This window comes from Gambusia affinis, linkage group LG12 (assembly GCF_019740435.1).
Source record: "Gambusia affinis linkage group LG12, SWU_Gaff_1.0, whole genome shotgun sequence".
NCBI lineage: Eukaryota > Metazoa > Chordata > Actinopteri > Cyprinodontiformes > Poeciliidae > Gambusia > Gambusia affinis.
Window position 1 is genome coordinate 8,331,969 of NC_057879.1, and position 22,125 is coordinate 8,354,093.

Consider the following 22,125-nt stretch of genomic DNA (forward strand, 5'->3'; position numbering starts at 1 on the left):
TCAAGTATTTATGTATTTGCTGGAGGCGCCAATCTGGAAAATAGAAACGAAGCTTTTATGCGAGGGTATTTTTTTATAGCCTTAAAAAGACAGTGAAGTGCACATCCATGCATATGGCACACAGAATAATAATAAAAATAAAAAAGAAACACGAAAAATAATGCTCTGTCTGTTAAACAAGAACTCATCACTTTTTTATGGGAGCAGTCATGTTGGTTTGGCGCCATCTCCTGGTCGATGAAGGAAACAACAACCATATGCCCAATATCTTTGTATTTATTTTTATTTTGTATTTTTGATACTAAATTTTATGGCTGTCTAAAACACTATTTTACCTTCAGGTTTGTTAAATCAACTATCTAACAAGAAAAAACTACCTGAGAGAATCTGACGAGTATTCTCATTGTCATTTTGTTGTTGAAGTTTTAATTGAAAACAAAAAACTGAAACAATTGCAAAACCCTGCATTTGTTCATATGTGTATATTAACACATATGAACACTGTTGAATGCCCAAAGAGCCATTGGTTCAGTGTACCGAACATTGCAATACATTGAAGATGTAAAATCTTATCAGGTAAATTGTTTTAACATTAAATAGTTCCATTCAACATGAACATGAAAGATCAACAGACTGAGCAATTGTTCGACACCTGAACAAGGAAGGGCGTCTTCTAAAACTTCTCCTGGGTTGAAAAGATGCCGAAGAACATTCTTGAACAAACAGCCTCACAAAGGCCCAGAAACAGCAAATGACAGGTCAGGAAGAAAGTTGTAGAGAAGTCTAAAGCAGGGATACTCTACAAAATATTATCTCAAGCTTAGAACATCCTTTATAGTCAATCACCTCTTGGTGGTATCAAGCCACCAAGAGGCTCGATGCAACTCAAGGGGAATCATTATGAACCATATATGTGCCTCAATAAAAAGGCCTGATTGATTGAAGTATTCGTTTCTAAAAATATGTCTTTCACTGAAGAGTGGCCCAAAGAAAGTCATTGTCAAGGAGTCACGAGATTTTTCCACAAGCAATATTGAAGGCAGAAAACATGAGAAAGAAGACGCCCTCCTTAAATGAGAGCGGTTTTGAACTTTTCAGCCTCCATCAATACATGATCCACTTAGGCTAGAAGCTAGCCTGGTAAAACGAAGCCCCTTGTACTACGCCTTGCTTCAGACAGAGGGTCCGGATCCTCGGATGTTAAGATATGATGCCTTCCTGGAGGCGTGGACTAGCTATTTGCTCAATAGCTAACATTTTTGCATGAGATATGTAACGCACCAGTTCAAGGCTATGAAGCTTACCGGCATTTTTCACTTCCTCCGCTGCCATTGCTAAAACTACAGACGTGCTACAATTCTAAAACAATCCAGGAAATCAACATCATCGTTCATGACTTCTCCTGTTTGCTGGTTGGACCAGTAGAAATGCTCAGAGGTAGAAAGCCCAGACTGAGCTGTAAAGCAAGATAATTTTGCACAGGCTGCACGACGCTGTGATTTTCTTCAACATGGACGCAGAAGCTAATCAGAGTCTTGCTAAATTCAACTGAGTATCTGTGGCAAGACTTAAAAAGTTGTGACTCCAGACACTGACATAGTTGGCATTGCAGAAAATTAATAGGCAAAGTTGTAAGTCTGCAGATGTGCAAAACTAGCAAACACCCCCCCCAAAAGATTCTAATTATAGGATGCATTCAAACACACACCACACCTTTCAGGCTAGTAATTGCAAAGAACCTTGAAAACCATTGCTTTGTTCTTTCTTTTCACAACTATTAGCCCCTTCTTTGTTCTGTTACACAAAATGCTCTGACGTTTGTGGTTGTGGCGACAAAATGTGGATCAGATAAATTCATCAGGTGATGCTGTGATAAAATAATGTGTCATTTCCGTATGTTCCTGTATCACAAGGTGTGAATGGACTTTGGCCACCAGAAATTGCTGTGTCTTGTGAGAGATGCTCCAAAAGGCACAAATCAGACAGAAGGACAGCGATACGCAAGTGGCTGCCTCGTCTTCTTCTTTGCTATCCTCCACTCCTCGGGTATGAGCTTTTCGTTAGATTTGTCAGATAATTGTCGTGTCATAGATGATGTTGTAGCTGCATGCTTCTAGAGATGAATTTATACAGAACTCCTAAAGAGTTATGTAAATGTTTTTTAAATTTACTTATTCATTTAAAGCAGCATGGAGCTTTGTCTTAACTGAACTTACTCACAGAGTTTTTGGAAAAGACTAAATCATTTGCTGTTTGTGCAGTGAGATGCAGTGAGGTACAGCTTGATTTGCAGTGGAAGTGACCAAGTTTATAAACATTAACGGAGTCATATGACCGTCAGAGTCTGAGCCTGTTACAGAGTAACTCCAGTAAAGTTAAACCTCAGCTTTATGATTGGTTGGCAATGATTTTTTGGGGGGGGATTTTCATTCAAGCAATTGATGAAAATGACATTGATCAGCTTTAAATGTATCATGATCGGTAGTAAAATGTTTGACCTCTTCTTTCCTCATAGCTGTTGGTGGAGACACTGCGATGGAGACGTTTGGCCTGAGGAGGACTCAGTCCCTCAAGAGTCTCTCCGGGACTCAGGAACGATCCTGGGTCGCGTCATCGACGGCAAACTGGAACAGGAAGTCTGTCTCTCAGCTGGTGCAGCAGTAAGTCCACTGTCGGCGAAGACATTCCTACAATCCAGAAAATGTCAAATAATAAATGTGCCTATTTCACCCCCACACAACAGTTACCAAAGCTGTGCAGACCTAAGGAGTTCAGAAAAAGCAGAGCAAGGATTTGAGGTAGGGCTCAAACGATTAATCAGATTAATTGATCATTGAAATTATTGTCAGTTAATGTAGTAAACAATTAATCTTTAACTGGAGTTAGAAAAAAGCGTATTTGCTAAAAGAACAACACCTTCAAAGCAATAATTAAGCCAAAATTTTGAAAAAAATATATACATCTCACATTTAAGATAAAAAAAAAAACCTTGTCTGTAAGGAACTTCCAGTCAAAACATCTCATAAAGACTACAACTTAACTCTGTATTGATTTTCAGCCAAGCAGAAAAGCTTTCATATGTTGATGTTCCAAGCATTGAGCTTTTATTACCAAAGATCAAGTGATCACTAAAGGAACTCTACGTTAAAATGAACATTTTTAGGCAGTTAAATGTTTATTTTGTCATTTAAATAATGAGTTGAATTATTTGCCATTCCAATATATTCCTAATATTGAATAAAAAAGCTTAAAGTGGAAAATCAGCAGAATGTGTCAATTGATCTGATGTAATTAATCGATTATCACAATTATCAAAAGAATAATCGATTACTAAAATTAGCTGCAGCCCTAATCTGAGGCTAGACTCTCATTATTGCAACCAGAAAAAAAAAACACAAAAAAAACACCTAAAATTCATTGCTTGTCTTCAGGAGTCAGTAACCTTTGTGGACAGTCGCTGGAAGAGGCTGGACAGCAGGGACTCTGGGAGCTTCTGGACTGATCTGTCCAGGAGTCGCTCCATGGACGTCCTCCCGCAGAAAGAAACTTCTGGCACCAGAGCTCTGCGGGCGCTGTTCGAGTCCAAGGCCAGCCTGCAGCAGGACTACCACAGCAGCCTCGGGCTGAACTCCCCGTCCACGAGCGTCGGTAAAGCAGCTGGAGACTGTCCTCTGCAGGACTGGAGGAGCTACAACACCTCTCCGATGGAAAATAGGATTCAGGTAAGAGACGGTGGCTGTTGAGAATATACGGAGCTGGCCAAAACAAAGTAGTGCCTACCTATTATGCTCCCTGAAACCGGTTAGGTTAGGTCTATGGGCTATACAAAACATGTTTACTATTTTTTTCCCACTAAATCATTCTTAGATATCAAGATTTTAGTCTGCTGAGTTCTGCCTGTTTTAGAGTGTCTTGTCACTTTAAATCCAAATAAGCTGCTTCTGGCCACGCCCCCAAATCAACGTTTACACTGCCACAAAATGGCTGCAAACTGATACACAATTATACAACGGTACATCTTTGAAAAGCTCTATAGAGCCTCCTGCACAACCAACAGCAATGAGGCAAGTTTTTTTTCTAAACAGTAAGTCAATAACAAAACGCTTGTCTTTTCAAGCAGCTATTGAACATCAGTAAAACCAGGACACCAAACGGTCTTGCGTTGCTAGGCTGGGGTTGCTAGGTAACAGCGCAGTGCCCATGGAACGTAACTCAACAATCGGAAGGTTTTTGAAACGACTCATTTTCCAGACACCAAAAACATGAACTTATTGCCAAATAGCAGCAAAGCCTGCGTTGGTGTGAGCGGCCATCTGCCACGGCCGACTCCGTCTTTGACATGACAGAGCAGACACACAGGGTTCAACACAGAAGGACAGAGACAGGTGCATTATCTATAGAAAGAGGACATGAAGTTATGGGCAGCAATAGGGCAGCTGTCAGTCCCCAGAAAGGTGTCACAGCTGAACAGAAACTCCAGGCAGAAACAGAGAAAGAGCATGAAGCTAACATCAGCAAGAACAAAACTGGAGAGTAGTAGGAGACTGTGGGTCTGCCAACAATAGAACCAAAAAGGACATGTTCTTTGTTTATGGATGCAATAAGAAACTGTCTTTTTAATAGTTTTTTTTCTTCATAAGTTCTTATGCAAAATCCACTTTTAATATCTAGAACTTGCTATGGTAGCTAAATTTTCTCAGAAAAGCCTGACCTCATTCTACAATATTGTTTTTCTTTCTTTTCTAAGAGAATTAATTTTGTTCTAAAGTGACTTTTAGAGTTCTTTTGTTAGTTTCCATAATGACACATTGTATGTAGCATGTATTTAGTAAATAGTTTTTTGCAGCTCCAGGCAAGTTTTATTTTGTAGCCAAATGTCTCTTTGGATTGAAAATGTTGCTGAACCCTAAATTAGGATAGTCTAAGTCAGTGTTTCCCAACCGTGGTCCTCAAGGCACACTGTCCTACATGTTTTAGAGGTTTCCCTGCTTTAATGTGCCTGATTCAACTGCTTACAGTTCAACAAATGTCTGTTAATCAGTCATCAATTGAAATCACCTGGCCTGAAGCAAGGAAATACCTAAAACATGCAGGGCAGTGAGTCTTGAGGACCAGGGTGGGGAAACACTGCTCTAAGCCACTCTAACTAACTATAAGTTTTATAAAAAAACAAAAACTTTAGGCTTAGTCTTAATAGTAGACAGGAAGTGAGATCAGAACATGAATGACAGATTAACTACACTTCTTGTCCACCCACAGAGAACGACCCAGGTGGACGGTCTAAAGGCTCCGAACGGCCTCCAACAGAGTTACAGACACACATCCAGACACACACACGGTGAGCGGAGCCATGTCATATTGTGTGTATCCTCACTGACATGTAAGAAGACAGGCGGGATCCGTGTCTGAACCCCCTGAAAACCATGATTTATATGCATACCTGGGTGTGTCAGTGTGCAACCAGCTCCTTGAAAATACAGTCAGTGCGTCTGTTCTTGGACATATGGGGGCACAGCAGCACTTTAATATCTAGATTTACTCATGTATCAAATAGATCTATGTTTAGATTTCAGCAAATACGTCACAATCCACCTTAGTGAGATTTAAAGTGTCATGGGGTGAGTCTTGTTGAGCGGGGACCCCTGTGCTGTGTTCATGGGGAAAAGCTATTTAAAGACAAGGATGTTGTGGTGTAGGTACATAGCTATGTGTCCTGCACACAGGCTCAAGATAGGAGTGAGGCCATCGCTCTGTCCGCCACGCAGACCTTGGCCCAGTAAGCAGTGGAACTGATATTTCTTAGGTACTCTGACGTCTTCGCCCGGCGATGTTGGTTAGTATGAGTAAGGGAAAGGCAGAAGGGTGAGTGGGCATTTAAAGGCGTGATGTGCTGTCTGAAAAACAACGACATCGAAAAATTGGGATGTTAAAAATTCTTACCAACAACAGGAGAAAGGTGTCCTTATTTGGGACCTGCTGAAAGTATTCAGAATGTTTATTTTTATCAATTTTTTTATTTTTATCAATGTTCCACTTTTTTAATTTTTCACAACAAATTCTTTTAACTATTCTTGTTTTTCCCCCCCAGGTTTGTTAGCATCTGGGTAACGATTTGAATGGGCTACAGACTCACAATGGCCGACTCAGTCGGTAACCAAAATACAATTCAATTCCATTGAAAAATGATCTATTAATCCCAAATGGAAAATAAATGTTAATCATATTGATTAAAAAATACTCAAAGAGTTATTGTAGATGGTGATGGAAGCACTCCTGTAGCAGTCTGTGTTACAGCGAATTTGAAGAAGTCAGATTAAAAAACATTGTTTTTCTAGAAGCTACTTCTGTAACTTCTTTGAAATTCATATTGCTCTCCATCCTAGCCGACTAAGCTATTTTTTAAAGAATAACGTATAAAAAAATCCACGTTTACATCCGGAAAGCTGACAGGGTCACACCCAGAAAGACTTGCAGCTGTAACTGCATCAAAAGCTGATTCTACAAAGAGTCGACTCCGGGTGGCTTTGTGTTGATCTGTCGCACTCATACCTGATAAAATACGTTAAAACTTTTGTCTGTAACGTGATAAAATGTAACGAAACTCGCACAACAAATATTTTTCAAGGCCCTAAATCTGTCGGACCGTTAGTAATCTTGACCACTCGGCCAAAATAGAGCCTTCCGTGACTTCCTGTGTGTTATTTTAACATGCTACCCCCATCCACACACACACACACACACACACACGGTCCCACCCAGCGCCCGTAATAGTGGGTGACAATGTAGCTGTGGGAAAGGGAGGCGGTGGGGTGTCCCAGTCTATCAGTGACCAACAGGGGGACTGAGTCAGGCCCGTAGCAGCAGCCAGCCCACTGTCCCAAAATAGCCAAAGTTCTAACGCTGGGGCAGATAAAAATCAGCTGTCCTCGAGAGCTCAGGACTAGAAAGGTTCAGTCGGCGCCTCGCAGGAAGAGAGGAGAACGACACATCGCAGGAGTTTGAGCGTTTTAGATAGCAGAGACCCAAGAGGAGGTAACGGTGAACAAGGCTGGACTGTGTTTCTGTGAGTATACGTTCAATCAGACTGAATGGGAGATGATGATAGACCGATCTGAATATGTACCAAGAGAAATTATATAAAAGAAAAAGTCTTATTAATTGTGTTTTTGTCATTTGGCCCAGGGCGCTGATGAAATATTTAGTGGGAAGCCAATTTGTCTGATTTCTAATGTATGTTTTGCTGTATTTAATATGTAAGGATTTCCTTCTCTCAGTCCATGAACCATATAAGACATGCAAATGGAGAATCTTATCCCTAATTAGTTAATGATTATTCTACTCCTCCTACTTATGAGTACAAAGACTGGCATTAACCAGATCTTTCAATGTGATGCACTGATCAGCGTTTTGTGGCTAAATTAAAATCTCTAGTTGTTGCGAAACTTTTGCTTGATTCTGATCTCTATGTGCATAAGAAGATAATTGAACAATGCACCAAAATATTTTTTCTTTCCTTCCTTTGTTGAGCCATCATGAATTACTTTTTGGAAGAAGCAAGGTCATACTGCTGTGTGAGAGCATTGCCTGTGAGACAGGGTTACTCTATAATTTTAAAACTAGAAAAACATTTTGTTGTAAGCTATCTTTAACATCGCACAATAGCAACTAGCCCAGCTAGCATGCTTAAAATGCTAGCTGTGTTTGTCGTCTTGAGAATGTAGCTTGCTACCGTCAATTTCTATTACCACAAAAACAACGAAAAAGGGAAAGTTTGCTGTTCTGTATCGAACCTTCCTGTTTTCTATTGAAAGTCTTGCTCTCTCAGAGATTGAATGAACTGTGGACATGTTGTAGAAAGTACAATTCCCCTTTAAATTTACTGCTTCTTCCAAACTCGTGTTAAGCACCTCGCTATCTTTGAATCCTCATCCCTCAGTAAGAGCTCTCACATCTAAATGTTTTAGGTCGTGGCTTTCTGTTGATGTTCATTTACTGTCCCAACCAGCAGGTTGATGTCATTGACAAGTTTTGGACCAGTTGGTCACAGAGTTGGCTAGTAACTAGTTACATTTAGTCAGTTACGTTTACTTAAGTAACGTTTTGGAAAAGAAATGCCTTTACTTGAGTAATTTTTTTTATGATGCATCATTATTTTTACTCCAGTCAAATGTCTGGATTCTCTACCAACTATTGGTAACTTCGCTGAATGAAGAACAAACTTGTTTTAACCAAAAACTCACCACAGACTCAGACACACATCTGTAGTTTCTGTTAAAGTTTTATCCTTTATCTTGATGTTGAAAGAAATTCATTTGGAAAAATGTTTCTTTTGCCTGATTTTGTTATTTTTGCAATCATGTCACCTACATGAATTATTTTCATTTTGCTCTATAAAATACCAAAATTTTCACATAACTTTATACTTTGGTCCGTATGACGATGTAATTTTTAAATATTAAATCATCAATATTTTAAACAGTTAATACTTGAGTAGACTTTCTTACCAAATAATTGTTTAGTCTTACTTGAGTAGTATCTTCAATTGCTATTTTCACTAATATCTAAGTGAAAATATGTTGAAATAGTACCACTCTACTTGGCTACTCTTTCCTCCTGTGGTTGGTCAACATTTATGGCCCAATTAGGCTGAAAGCTGCAGATTTTGTTCATTATTTGTAGATATTACCTTAAAGTAAGAGTGGTAAAACCCAACTTTGCTTACATTAATGGGATCTACACAGTGATATGTTATGTATGTGTTAATTAGGTGGTGAGGAATCCATCCACATGAGCAGTTTTCCTTTTCCCTTAGTGTTAAGGGTTTTACTGCAGTCTGTGAATGTGGCAACAATCCTGAACAGCTGATGGCGGGGAAGGTGGTGAAGAACAAATAGCAACTGCAATTCACCGCCACTTGCGCAGCTGGCAGTCGACAACACCCACCCATCAATGTGTCACTAATAGCTCCTCTCCATTCCCGGGGAAATGGCTTTAAAAATGTGGGAATCACATAGAACGTGCTCAGATTTCCTACAGTCCCTAAAGCCATCAGTCTTTTAATCTGTATTGATTAAAAGATGTTTTGTGAACACACCGGCGATGGGTGACCTCAGAGTTTGATGGGCCAGGATTTCAACACGCAAGGCCTTCGGTGACATCATTCTTTCTGTCCACTCATGTATGAAAATGCTTTAAGTCCAGGATCGTGAGAGGCGCCAGCTCGCGGCTCCATCCTTTTGTCCTGTGAGGGCTTGATGGGTGACGAGCGAGGTGTGTTTCAATCTGGCCATTAGTTACACATGGGTGGTCTGTGCAGCACCCCTAATTGTTGGTCTTTAAACTTACGATGATGTTTGATCTGTTTCTTTTAGCTAAAATCGTTGTCATAAACACTTAAAGGTAACACTTTGAATTCAGATTTTTGAAGTACGTTTCTGCTGAGAGTAGTTCCTGCTGGCTTTATGCTGTTGTCACATTTTCATTCAACAGTTTATTACACAGAAGCCAATAATTACTTATGCAGGAAGTGAAGCTAGGAGGTGGTGCGCATCCAAACATCGTACTGTGTGAAACATAAAATGAAACATCTGAAGCAGTTCCGGTCAGAGTACAGACCTACCAGGAACTAAAGCATGTAAAAAGCAATAAAATTCACTGGATTACTTTTATATCCATTGCAAAGGTGGGTAGAGTACCCAGACATTGTACTCAAGTAAGAGTAGTACTACTTTAACATATTGTTATCCTTGTAAAAATAAAAAGCAGCCGTTCAAGAAATTATTCAGTAAATTTCCTAGTATTTAGTAAGAAAGGCTACTCATGTCCTGAATAACTGATCAGTTTACATGATCAGATCGACCAAAATATAAAGTTATGCGGAAATGTGGGCATTTAAAGACCAAAGTGAAAATGAGTTATATAAATACCATAAGTACAAAATAACAAAAATCAGGCAAAAGGCACATTTTTTACCAAATCAATTTCCTTCAATGTAAAACTTATGAAATTTGCAGATGTGGATCTGTGCCTGGTTAAAACAAGATTCTGGCCGCCTTCATCTAGAGAAATTACTCACAGTATCCAGAATCTTTACTCACATAAGAGCAGTGATACTTCTTAAAAATACTCAAGTATAAGTAAAAAGTGCAATGCAATAAAAATACTCATAATAGTACATTTTATTCCCAAAAAGTTACTTGAATAAATGTAAGTAGTTACTACCCAACCCGGATCCATTGTCTGTTCTTTTTTTGGGTTTTACACAGGAACATAATTCATCCTCCTCCTTAAATACCCCCAAAAAGCATATTTGACAGTTTTCTAAAGGTTCATAAATTAAGTTTGCATCGACTGACGTCTTTCAAGACATTGGAAGTACATTTTGGTCTCTGCCAAACCAGTTTTAGCTTCAGGCTCCAGATCCAACTGAACTAGATTCATGCTAAGCAAAGAAGCCAAGAGAAATATCCACTGCAGACAGGTTAAAACTGCTCACAGCTTTTTGCAGGACGTCTCCTGAACAAGCTTGAATATCCATTTATCCCAGTTTGTTGTGCCTTTTCTTAAAGCGACAGGTTACAAATTCAGCAGTTGTGGGGGGTTTTTAAAAAAAGCGAAGATCTCATTGTAATCTTCAGGTACAAAAATACAACTGATCTCATTTCTGGGATTCTTACGAGGTCAAGCCGTTGCATTCCTTGAGTCAGGTGCTAAACGTTTGACGGCAGAGAGCGCACGCTGAAAAATGTGCAAACATTCTGGGACACTCCAGCTGAGCTAGCAGTTGTTGTTTTTTGTCCCTCCTGAGCTCCGTAGACAGTCCATGGCATGCGGTCCGGTGAGGGTCTGATGCAGCAGGAACGCTGCACCGGCATATTTAGGATCAAAGTCTTTAGAAGAAGATTTGCTTATTAAGAAATACTCCTATTTTCACGAAATGATGCAGAATGCACAAACTTTTGTAAGTCCATCTGAAGCTGTAGCAGAGATGAGATGGATGCCTTTGTCACCATGACACCGTGAGGGCAATCCAAAAATAAAACCTGTCATCACAAAACAGACCAGAGACACAGACTGTCGCCAACTGTTTTTATCCAACTTTTAAAGTAGATGTCCAAACGTCTAAACGTTTTAATTCAAGATGAAAATAAAGTTGATGGTTTTTTTTTTTTTCTCTGCAGATGATAAATATAATCCATCACTGAGGAAAGGAGGCACTTCAACAGGACAATCCAGAGATAGGATATCCACTTCCTCCTCAGTCAAAGACAGACTGGCTCTATATCTGTCGAGAACAGCAGCCATTGACTCGGTGGGCGGCTCAGAGCAGCCAGTGAGTTCCTGAAATGCTTCTCATTCCTCCCCATATAACGAGGCCACTGGCTCCAGGAGAGAACCATTAGAACAACCCAATGATTTTTAAAATACATGTTTGGCTCACATTTATTGTGTTTTACTATCCTGAGTTGTTCTTTTGTGTTCAGCAGGAATTCAGAGGAGGAACTCCACGAACGAAGACTAAAACCAGCAAGGTAGTTTGTCGTTTAATTCGCATCCCTTTTTCAGTAGTATGTTTCCTCACTAATGTGTGCTGTGGTTTTTTCCCCCCCGCATGACATATTAAACATCATAAGAATAAAAACAAAACATTTATTTAATACAACAGAAAATCAGAAAAGGGATTTAATCACAAAGCATGTATGGTAGCTTTGTTATTTTGCAAGGATCATTTTCGTATTTGGAGATTTTTTCAATCAAATTATAAATTCTAAATGTACTCTTGTTTTTTTGCAAAACCTGAAAGTCCAGAAAACACAATTGAATTAAAGGTAAAACTACGCAAGGATGCTTGTAGTTAATGAACCAAATATCATAAACCGGTAAATATATAACAGAAGTTTTCAACTGTCTTATGGAGCTTTATTAAAGAGACATGATACTAAGAAGACAGCAGGCTACCCTTGAAATTTTATGAAACTAAAATGAAAAACCATCATAAATTACATGGAGAGATAAAAAAAGAAAACATTTTTGTCAAACATTTGCGTTGGATCCATATCTGATTTGAATTTGATTTAAATATCAGTGAGCTTTCTTTATTAATCTATGAAATAAATGTGGGTGAAGCATCCATTAGTGAATGCACAGGTGTGAAACTGAAGGCCCGGGGCCAAATTTGGCCCGCCATAGCTTTTTATGTGGCCCTCTAGACTCCACATTACATCAATAAGTCTACAAAATTCACACAAAATCAATAAATTTGCATATTTTCTTCTAATTTTACTGCAAATTTTCTCAAAATTGGTCAAAAACATTGTATCGAAGTGCAAAACTTCAATCCAATGCCTCGTGGATTTTTAACCGACCAAACAGTTTGATGTCTGACTGGAAATGAGAGTGGCATCTATCAAAAGATATCAAAGTAAAGAAAAAACATAAAACGCATGATTTATCTTTGATTGTGAGCTCTGTGGTCTTTGAGGTTGGAAGGACTTCATGTCATCACCCTAATCTTTAGCTCACTCCCTAGATTCTAGATCAGGTTCAGTCAGAAGAAACATGTTGGTAAAATGAAAAGATTAGCTGCCAGGGCTACATATCATTTCAGGCTTAACTGTACAATAAAGAAAAAAAAAAGTCTATTTTGGTCTCAAAACCTCAGATATGGCTTACCTCCTGTAAGTCATATCGAATGTTCTGGATGTGTGCAAACTGTGCCTACTAACAACTGTTGAGTCTTTTCTTAACTTTGGTGTGATAGAAGATGGTTTGCTGTGAAAAACTACATATAAACATAATATAAGGTAAAGTATGGCTTTCATATCTACATATACATTCTCAATATATTTATTTGTAATACAGTTTTTGACAATTATAATCCTTATACTGTTCATTCTGTCTTTTTATGTATTTCAAGATGGCTGATGCAGAAAGGAAAATCACAGTTTCACAACCATTTCATGAGGAAGATGAGTTGCCTCCTCCTCCTCCACCTCCTCCTGTCCCACCCAGACCCTTTGACTATGAAGGGCCAATGACTCTGAGTAGCCTCCCTTTGCCTCCACCCAAAGAAACCTTCTCCATGTTCTACCAGCAACGGCAGAAGAGTGAACTGAAGAGGCTCTACAAACATATCCACCCCAACCTGCGAGCAAGTCTTGACGACGCCGTCGATGATGAGATAATGCAAGCAGTGCAGGCAGAAAACGCTCAGGCAGCAGACGCAGCTTATCAGGGAGAAGTTCAGTCCATGAGGTGGATCTTTGAAAACTGGACTCTCGACAATATCGGAGATCCTCACGAAACGAAGAAACTCTTGGATACAGAGGAATTAAAAGGCAGAGACGTCAGAAGCACCTCTACGATGTTTGAGCACATTGACAGCACCCAACACATGGCGACTAAAAGACAAACGTCCGTCAGAGGGGATGTGAGAACGTCCACATGGTTGTTTGAAACCCAACCTTTAGATGCTCTAAGTAAACCCAAAGCTGACGAAGGTGAACTGGTAGAGGCCCTTCTGAAAGAACCCATTCAGTCTGGCGATGTAAGAGGGACTCGACTTCTTTTTGAGTCCAAACCACTGAGCGACTTGGGCCGGTGCAATTCCATTGAAGACTGTAGCGTCCTGAAACTGAAATCTGAGCTTCAGGAGCAGAGAGGCGATGTCAGGAAAAACTTGAAGCTGTTTGAGACAGAACCTTACTGTGCCATCAGAGACAACAGCGGCAATATCCACGAGATTAAATCCATCTGTAGAGAGGAGATCAATAGTGGCGAACTCAACACTGCCCGGTGGCTTTTTGAAACCCAGCCTTTGGACACAATCAATAAAGGAAGTGATGGAGTGAAAATCATCCGGGGTATATCGCTGGAGGAAGGGCACAGAGAAGGCGTCGACCAGAAAAGGTGGATGTTTGAAACTCAGTCGTTTGACACGATTACAGAGGTTTCAGGAGTAGATATGTTTCATGGAGTAGATGCCAGCAACTCAGGACAAGCTAATGTCGTCAACAAAAAGAAGCTGTTTGAGACGCAACCCAGGGCACCCCTAGGAGAAAACTCTCTGGAGAGAGAAGCAATCATTGGGGGAGATGTCAAGTCTTCAATGTGGCTGTTTGAAACTCAGCCCATGCAGGCGCTTAGTGACAGCTGCAAAGCGGGTCACCTGAAGAAAATCAGTCTGTCAGCTGAAGAACAAGGGGAAGTGAAAGGCAAAAAGCTCATGTTTGAAAATGTCAGCTTTCAAAAGAATACTTTGTTTAAAGAACAAGAGATTGAAAAGGGGGATGTTACGGGGTTCAAGCAACTCTTTGAGACGATCCCCTTAAGTCAAATTGCTCAGCTTGAACAGCAGATGGCTGAGAGGCAGGAGACCAACAAGGCAGTAATGGAGACCAGCCCTCTATATGCAATAAAAGATAGTTCTGGAAACCTTCATGAGGTCACAACAGTCAGCCGGGAGGAATTCATCCAGGGGAAAGTCAAAAACTACAAGTGGATGTTTGAGACCAAGCCTTTAGATCAGCTGGCAGATGGAAAAGATGTTGAGATTATCAAAGGCATCACCAGACAGGAGGACACTACAGGTGATGTTAAGACAGCAAAGTGGCTTTTTGAAACCCAGACCATTGATGGAATCCACTGCAAATTCAATAAAACAGAACAAAGCTCTTCAGCTGAAAAGGAGCCTTGCAAAGGTGATGTCAAGACCTGCAAATGGTTATTTGAGACACAACCGATGGATATGTTGTATGACAAAATGCAAAAAACCAAGGATAAAGATGCTATTGACACAGATGTCAAGTCTATGACTTGGCTTTTTGAGTCACAACCCCTGGACACCATCAGAGATGGTGAGCCGAACAGCTTGAAGCTGTGCAGCACTAAGAGGGACTCTGTCAAACCAGAGGTTGCTGTTCAGACAGTCAAGCATCTATTCGAAACAGAAACTTTGGATAGGATAAAAAAAGAGTCAGATGCAGAACAAAACTTAAGATGCATCAGCCAGGTCAACTTTCAGTCAGGAGATGTGTCACGTGTCAAGGAACTTTTTGAGTCCCAATCCATTGATGAAATTGGGTCAGAAATCATGTCAACAGCTGAGGGACAGAAGCAAGGTGAACACATTGAAAAAGGTTCAGTGCATAAAGTTACATGGATGTTTGAGAACTGTCCTATGAACCAGATTAATAGAGACCAAGATGAGCACGGAGTAAGCATGGAGGCTGTTGGAGTTCTTGAGACTGGAGACGTTCAAAACAAAAGGTTCGTCTTTGAAACCTCTTCACTGGACAAAATCCAAAAGGAACCAATTGAAGAGAAGTCAGTGTCAGTGCAGGACCTTATGGGCAATGTTGATGTGAAATCCAGCACCATGATGTTTGAGTCCCTGCCTCTCTATGCCATCAGAGACAAAGAAGGGCAGTTTCATGAAGTGACCACTGTCAAAAAAGAAGAGGTCATGAGTGGTGACGTCAGAGGGGCAAGGTGGATGTTTGAGACAAAACCACTGGACGCCATCAAGGCGGAGAATGAAGTTTATGTGATTCGAGCTGTTACACAAGAAGATGTCAAGAAAGGGGATGTAAAATCAGCCAGATGGAGGTTTGAGACGCAACCTCTGGATTCCCTCACTGAACGAGATGAACCTCCTGTTTTGGTCACTGAAGACTTTGGAGGCAGCAGTGTCCAGCTGAATAAACAAATATTTGAATCTGAGCAATCAAACAAAAAGTTTGTGAGAATGGTTAGTGTCACTGACGTGCAACGGGGAGATGTGAGGACCTCCACCTGGCTTTTTGAGAATCAGACCCTCGACAGTCTGAAAGGCAAACCTCAGGAGCAGAGTCCAGTCAAAACAGTTCACAGAGAAGACAACCAGAAGGGAGATGTGAAGCGCTGCACGTGGATGTTTGAATCTCAACCACTGGACAAGATCAAGGAGTCCAAAGATACCTCAGCACAAGCCACTGAGGAGGTACCCAAAGCTGATGTGAAGTGCACTACCTGGCTTTTCGAGACTACGCCTCTGGATAAAATCACTGCCAGCAGTGTGGCTGACACACTTTCATACCTGTATGAAATCAAATTTGTCCACTCCAGTGGCATAATAATAGAAGAAAACGAAAGGAGGCATGTTAACATGGCAAAATACCTTCTTGAATCCAGCAAAGGTGTGCAAATTCAAAAAGAGGACATTGTTGCTGGCAACATTAGAAACATCATGTTGCAACTTCTGCTCAAACCAACAATCAAGCCACAAGTTACTCTTCTGAGAGAAGTCGAAAAGGGTCAAATCAACACCACTGTGGTGGAGCTGCCAGTCTTTGAGTCAACAACAACTGCCAACGTTGAGCGAGATCGAAGGATACAAAACATTGCTCAGATGATAGATGACTTTCTTGTTCAGGACAAGAATTTCAAAAAGGGAATTATAATGCAAGAGTCTGGAGAGGAAAGAGGAGAAATGTCAGTTTTTTCTCTGATCTGCAATAGTGAGATCAAAACTGAGAGTCATGTTATGGAAAGGGGAGATGTGAAAACTACAATTGGAAATCTCTTGGCTACTGCCAATAATCAGAGAGCTGCAACTTTGTGTAGAGTGGATGAAAATGAAAAGGGCAATGTGAATTTATATAAAAGCTGCATTGAAAAAGGAGACCTTCATTATTTGAAGAGTCTTCATACTGAGGAATCTGAATTTGAAGCTGCTTGTGGCCTTTTGATGAAGGAGCAAGTTGAAACAGTTCAGGGGGGTGTGCAGGAAGCAAAGAGAAGCCTCGGCCAGCAAAAAGAGCAGGTTGAGAGAACCGTTTGTGATGTTTTGCCCGGAGATGTAAAGAACACCAAGAAGGTTTTCTCATCTGAGCCTTTTGTCAGTGTCGATTGCTGTATTCCAAGAGAAGAAATAATCCCAGGAGACGTGTCGTCAGCAAAGCAACAACTGGCTGCAAAGCAACCTGTGATTGTGGATAAAGAGGAAGTTGTACCTGGAGACATCAAGGCAACAATGGAATCATTAGAGCGTGCAAAACAGCAAAGCATGAATGTGGAGAGGGAGATGATTAAACCTGGGACCATCTATGAAATGGACTTGTCAGCTCACGGTCCCGTAGACGAAGGAAGCCAACCACAGAAAGAAGTGATTTTATCTGGAGATGTGAGAGCAGCTAAAAAGTCCCTTGAAATGGCCAAGCAGCAAAGCATGCAGGTGGAGCGGGAGGTCATTGTTCCTGGAAAAATATACAATTTGGGGGTGTCGGTGCAGAAGGAAAGCTCTTCGACTGAGGCTCAATCTACATGCTCGTCTTCCTCAAGATGCCAGCAAATCAAGACTTATCCACAGGTCAGTGATGCAGAGAAGGATCAGGTTGACAATTGTCAACCAAGTGCAGTTGTAGTCAGCAATTGTGCCCAGCAACCAATGCCTTTATTTGTAGGTTGTGATTTTAATGGTCAGACAACTGAAGATGAAATAGAAGAAGTCATTAGAGGAGATGTGAAGGCAGCCATTAGGTCTCTGCAGAGTGCAGCAACAGAGCAGAAGTTTGTAGATAAGGAAAATGTTGTGAGAGGAAATGTGCAGCTGGCTTTGGAATCTCTTCAGAAATCTAGTGTAAATGTATCCAAGGGAGACTATAAAGCTGCAATGATATACAGGAATTCAGGCAGGACATGCCCAGGGAAGAGCAAGACTGTTCACAATCAGTGTGTTGTGGTGCCTATTCCTTCGTCTGATGCAACATTGTCTCCTTCAATTTCAGTAACCTGTGAAGGACAGCCAAGGAACCCAACACAGTTTTCACCCCATAACCCATTAGCAAATGGACCCACTATATCACCCATCTTGGAAAGAGTAACCTCACCTCCACTCATAGAAAAGAGCAAGAAACCAAAGAGTCACAAGCCAGCATTACCACCAAAGCCACAATGGATAACAGTGGAAGCAGCAAACACCTCACCAACTTCTGCTCCCAAAGTTATCTACCCCATTGACGACAACTTGAATGCAGAGGTTTCTCCGAAACAAAGCCAGCAGTTTCCTATTCAATTTACAGAGACGCCAAGTGAGGAAAGGAATGATGGAAGAATGCAGAGAGATGGTGATGAAGGTTCACATTTGTCAAATGAATATCAGCCAACTGACTCTAACATTCAGATAGATAGCACAAAGCTCCAAACGCCACTCACGGAGAGGAAATCCAACATTCATCTAACAATGTCCAACAGTGACAAAATGCATGTAGAAAGAAATGTGGTCCAGAAAATAAATGCATCTGAGGAGATTCAGATGTGCATGAAAAATTATGCAGAAGATGGAAAACAGGAGGTGAACATGAGCTTGAGGTCCGCTCTTAAGAACTTTGGAAAAAAGGACAGAGATGATTTGGACAAAAGAGTTTTGCCGTCCAAAAAGGTTAAAGTGAGTTATAATAATAGTAGTGATCACAGGCAAACTGGCAATAATTTGCCTCAGCATCATGAACATGAGCTTAGCCTTCCCAGACATCAACGCAAGACTGAAGTGGAAACATCACAAACTAATACGACAGGCGAAATAAATCATTCACAGCAAAATGACCTACAACAAAACAAGCAGGAACTCTGGCATAACGTTGTTTTACGAGAGAAGAAAGTAAGAGAGACCGAGGAGGAAAGACGGCAAAGACTTTCAGTCCACAAAGATGAAATCATGAAAGAAAATGCGGAGACCGCCATGGAAATCTTTGATAATCTGAGGAAACGAGAAGAACTCAAAGGAATCCTGTCTCAGGTGCAGGAGATCGAAGGAGAGCAGAGCAGTGTAGATGCCACCTCCCTGAAGTCATTATACAGCAACGTCCCTCCTTGGATGGTCACGCCAAGAAATGCCAAGAGATGTAAAAAAGAAGAAAAGAAAGTTGCAGAATTACAGGATGATGATCTTGAAAGCATTTCCTCAGTTGAAAGTGCGTTTGAAGATCTTGAGAAAGCCAGCAAGGAGATAACGAAGCTGAAGGAACAGACATTAGTCAAACTTGTTGACATTGAGGAAACAATCAAAAAGGCACTGTACTCCGTTTCCAATCTGAAATCTGAAGCTGACATTGCAGGTTTGTCAGGACTCTTTGACGAATCTTTGAAATCTGAGCAAAATTTTCAACCCGTCAATAGTATCAAGAAAATAAGCATAGTGTCGAGCAAGACCAATCCAAGTCCTAGAAAAGAGTCACCAGAAGAGACCCAAAATGCAAACAGTAAGCCACTTATCAGACAATCCTCCTCTCAGTCTTCACCATCATTCATCTCCATTCGCTCTGCAAGGAAGCCCTCTGAGCAACAAAGACCAACCATGTCGACATTTAAACCAGACACAAAGAGTGCTCCGGGTGGCTGCCATGATGCAAAGCAAGATCTGGATTCCTCTGTTCCCGAGTCATCAAGTAACGGTCCCAGTCAAGAACGTAAAGTCAGCGTGCTTGAAGTAAAGGCTGTTCCAGAGCAAAATACCGGAATAATTGGCACCAAGACTGTTAGCGAGACATACGAGGAGAGCGACAGCTTCGGCAACGTGTTCGTTTCTTCTGTGACTTCAACATTTGTAACTAATCAGCCCGATGGCAAAACGTCGGCTATGTTTGAAGTAGTTGGAGGTCCTGCCAGGTATGAAGTGACGACATCACCTTTAATGCAAAGATCCAGGCGTCCGTTCGAAGACAAAGTGTTGAGCAACGCCAAGCAGAATGGAACAGTGTTTGTAACATTCAGTCAACCAAAGCAAAAGAAATAAATAAGTGACTCAGTCCTGTAAATTCAGGACATTTATTCCATTAGTGTGTGTATGTTGTATTTGAAAGAATTTTGCCAAATTTATTATAACAAAAATGTTAATTTTTAATAGCTAAACATTTGTTCTATAGTTGTTTTAATTTTTTGTACTGTAACCACCTGATAAAATACTTGTTATGTTTGTCTATTAAAACTAATAATGATATACTTTTTGATGTGAAAGTCGTCAAATAAATTGAAGTTTGAGAAATGGTAAAAAGACTTTTTTATACTCTATAATTAGGAAACTAATTAATGAAACGATTTTAAATAAAATTGGAAATGAAATGACAGTGACAATGTTAAATTAACATTGTTGAAAATTATAAATATTCATTTTTGTCTCATTGTATAATCAAATTAGTTGGGGAAAGCTCTTATATGAAATCCTTGCTTTAATCTTAGCTAAATGAACAAGATTTTAAAACATACCTGGCAATGAGCAATAAATAAACCCCTCCAGAGTTATCATAAAATAATCAAAATATAGTTTTAGTTTTGTTTTCCTTTATTTAACCAGATAAACCCAGTTGAGATCTAGATCTCATTTTCAAAAAGGACCTGAGCCGAAGTCTGCAATACACAGCAACCTGGTAACAAAATAAAACTAATTAGTAAAATATTGGTTATTTTACCTAAGGAAAATAAAGACTGCAGAAAAATGACTTCCCTTCTGAAATGTTGATTTCTTTTAACAGAACTTGGGTCTCCTTACGTTTGAGATCGTGTTGTGGAAACTAATACTTATCAGTTCACAACTATAATTTAGCATGACTTCCTGTATCGCTGCCTGTAGCCTCACATCCTGAGCTGCACAGTCTGGAGCAGGAGGCTTTCAAGGATCCACAGATACAAACACTTTTTAGTCTAGTAAACAAATAGCTTAATACAAATAAAATAACGACTGATGCAATTAATAAATTTGCCTGAACATCAACAACAACATGTTTCTTTTTTCAGAGCATGTTGCTGATGCGTTATTACTGCCAGACCTCTAAAATCAAAACATGACTTGCATAGAGCCTTTTGGACAACACAAAGTTACCTAAAATATCTCAAAAAGCAACACAAAGTTTGGTTTGGACACATTTTTCCCAATTAAATTGTTTAGGAAGGTTATTTTTGCATCTCTGTATGATTACCAGAATTAGTTTGATGACCTGAGATATTTCAGTGTGACTGAAATAGATGACCAGAAGACCTCCATTAAAGGAACCTATATGTTTTGACAGCACTCTTTGCAGCAGCTATGGATGACTGGAGACGTCTCCACAATTCTGAACCCTCACTGTAGCTTTGATCTCATATTGTCTCAAGAAATTACTCAGATCTTTGTGTCACTAAACTCATCATATTTTATTATTTAAAATTTGCCCAAACCTTAAGTCGCATGTTTGTCAGACACTCCTGAAAGGCTTCTTGCAGTCTCACTGGTGAGAAGTCTGACATTTTCCAATGTGTCTCTGATCTGGAAGAAATCTTAGAGTATCGTAAGTGCAGCAAAGGCCAAACATAAACATGCAACATAACTTTACTGTAAAAGAAATTATGTTTTCATCATCACAGTTCTGGTCACCTGCCAAGGAGATGTGTTCTGCCTGCTTGACACCGGTGTACCCGGTGGAAAGAATGGTGGTCAACAAGCTAACCCTGCACCACAACTGTTTCTGCTGTAAGCACTGCAAGAAGAAGCTCAGGTGAGACACGTCTTACTATAAACCTGCTAAAAAGAATCCTCTACAATCCTTTATAGCTGGCCGTTATAATAGTAATAGCCAGAGTAAGAAGGTTAAAAAAAAATATCAAAAAACTGTTTTTTTTGTTTGCATTGCAGCACTCACAACTATTCATCTCTTTATGGAGAGTTCTACTGCATCTCCCACTACCAGCAGTTGTTTAAGAGAAAGGGGAACTACGATGAAGGATTTGGTCACACACAACATAAAGACCGCTGGCTTCACAAAAATAAAGAAATAGATGAGCCCGATGCCAAAACCACGCCCAAAATGATCAAAAACAACTTAAAAATGCCTGCTGAGCTGCTCAGTCCGACAGCTGGCATAAACGAGCGCGAGCATAAGAGTGTTGCTGATGTTAAGGGCAAGCTGAAAGTAAGATGGCCTCCAGAGAGGAATATTACCAGGGCCAATCCAACACAGCTGACAAATGCACCAGTGCTGAAAATTAAGGCTCATGATGCCGGCAAACCGGCTATCGTTGGTGAATCAGAGTGTTGGAGGAGTGACGAACCTGACTATAGGAGAGAAATGACAAACGCAGCAGGGAAGGGACAATCTAACACAGTAAATTTGGTCT

The 22,125-nt window shown here is 40.3% G+C and overlaps 1 protein-coding gene across 2 annotated transcripts; it reads left to right on the forward strand.

The window, feature by feature from the left end:
• Positions 1–1,904: 1,904 nt before the first annotated feature.
• Positions 1,905–21,661, forward strand: xirp1 (xin actin binding repeat containing 1). Of its 2 annotated transcripts, XM_044134626.1 has the most exons (9): positions 1,905–2,046; positions 2,516–2,660; positions 2,744–2,798; positions 3,432–3,722; positions 5,260–5,338; positions 11,181–11,332; positions 11,484–11,531; positions 12,917–21,506; positions 21,644–21,661. In XM_044134626.1, the coding sequence occupies exons 1-8, from the start codon at positions 1,920–1,922 to the stop codon at positions 19,769–19,771; spliced, it is 7,752 nt and encodes a 2,583-aa protein (XP_043990561.1). In that variant the 5' UTR covers positions 1,905–1,919; the 3' UTR covers positions 19,772–21,506; positions 21,644–21,661. The 2 variants fall into 2 exon arrangements, with proteins under 2 accessions (XP_043990561.1, XP_043990562.1); XM_044134627.1 differs by lacking the exons at positions 1,905–2,046; positions 2,516–2,660; positions 2,744–2,798; positions 3,432–3,722; positions 5,260–5,338 and adding an exon at positions 6,901–7,063.
• The last annotated feature ends 464 nt before the right edge of the window (positions 21,662–22,125 follow it).

Coding starts and splice junctions, on each gene's coding strand:
- xirp1 (XM_044134626.1), top strand. CDS start 1,920: ATGGACTTTGGCCACCAGAAATTGCTGTGTCTTGTGAGAGATGCTCCA. Junction 2,047..2,515: donor TGCTATCCTCCACTCCTCGG/GTATGAGCTTTT, acceptor CTTTCCTCATAG/CTGTTGGTGGAGACACTGCG. Junction 11,333..11,483: donor TGGGCGGCTCAGAGCAGCCA/GTGAGTTCCTGA, acceptor TTTTGTGTTCAG/CAGGAATTCAGAGGAGGAAC.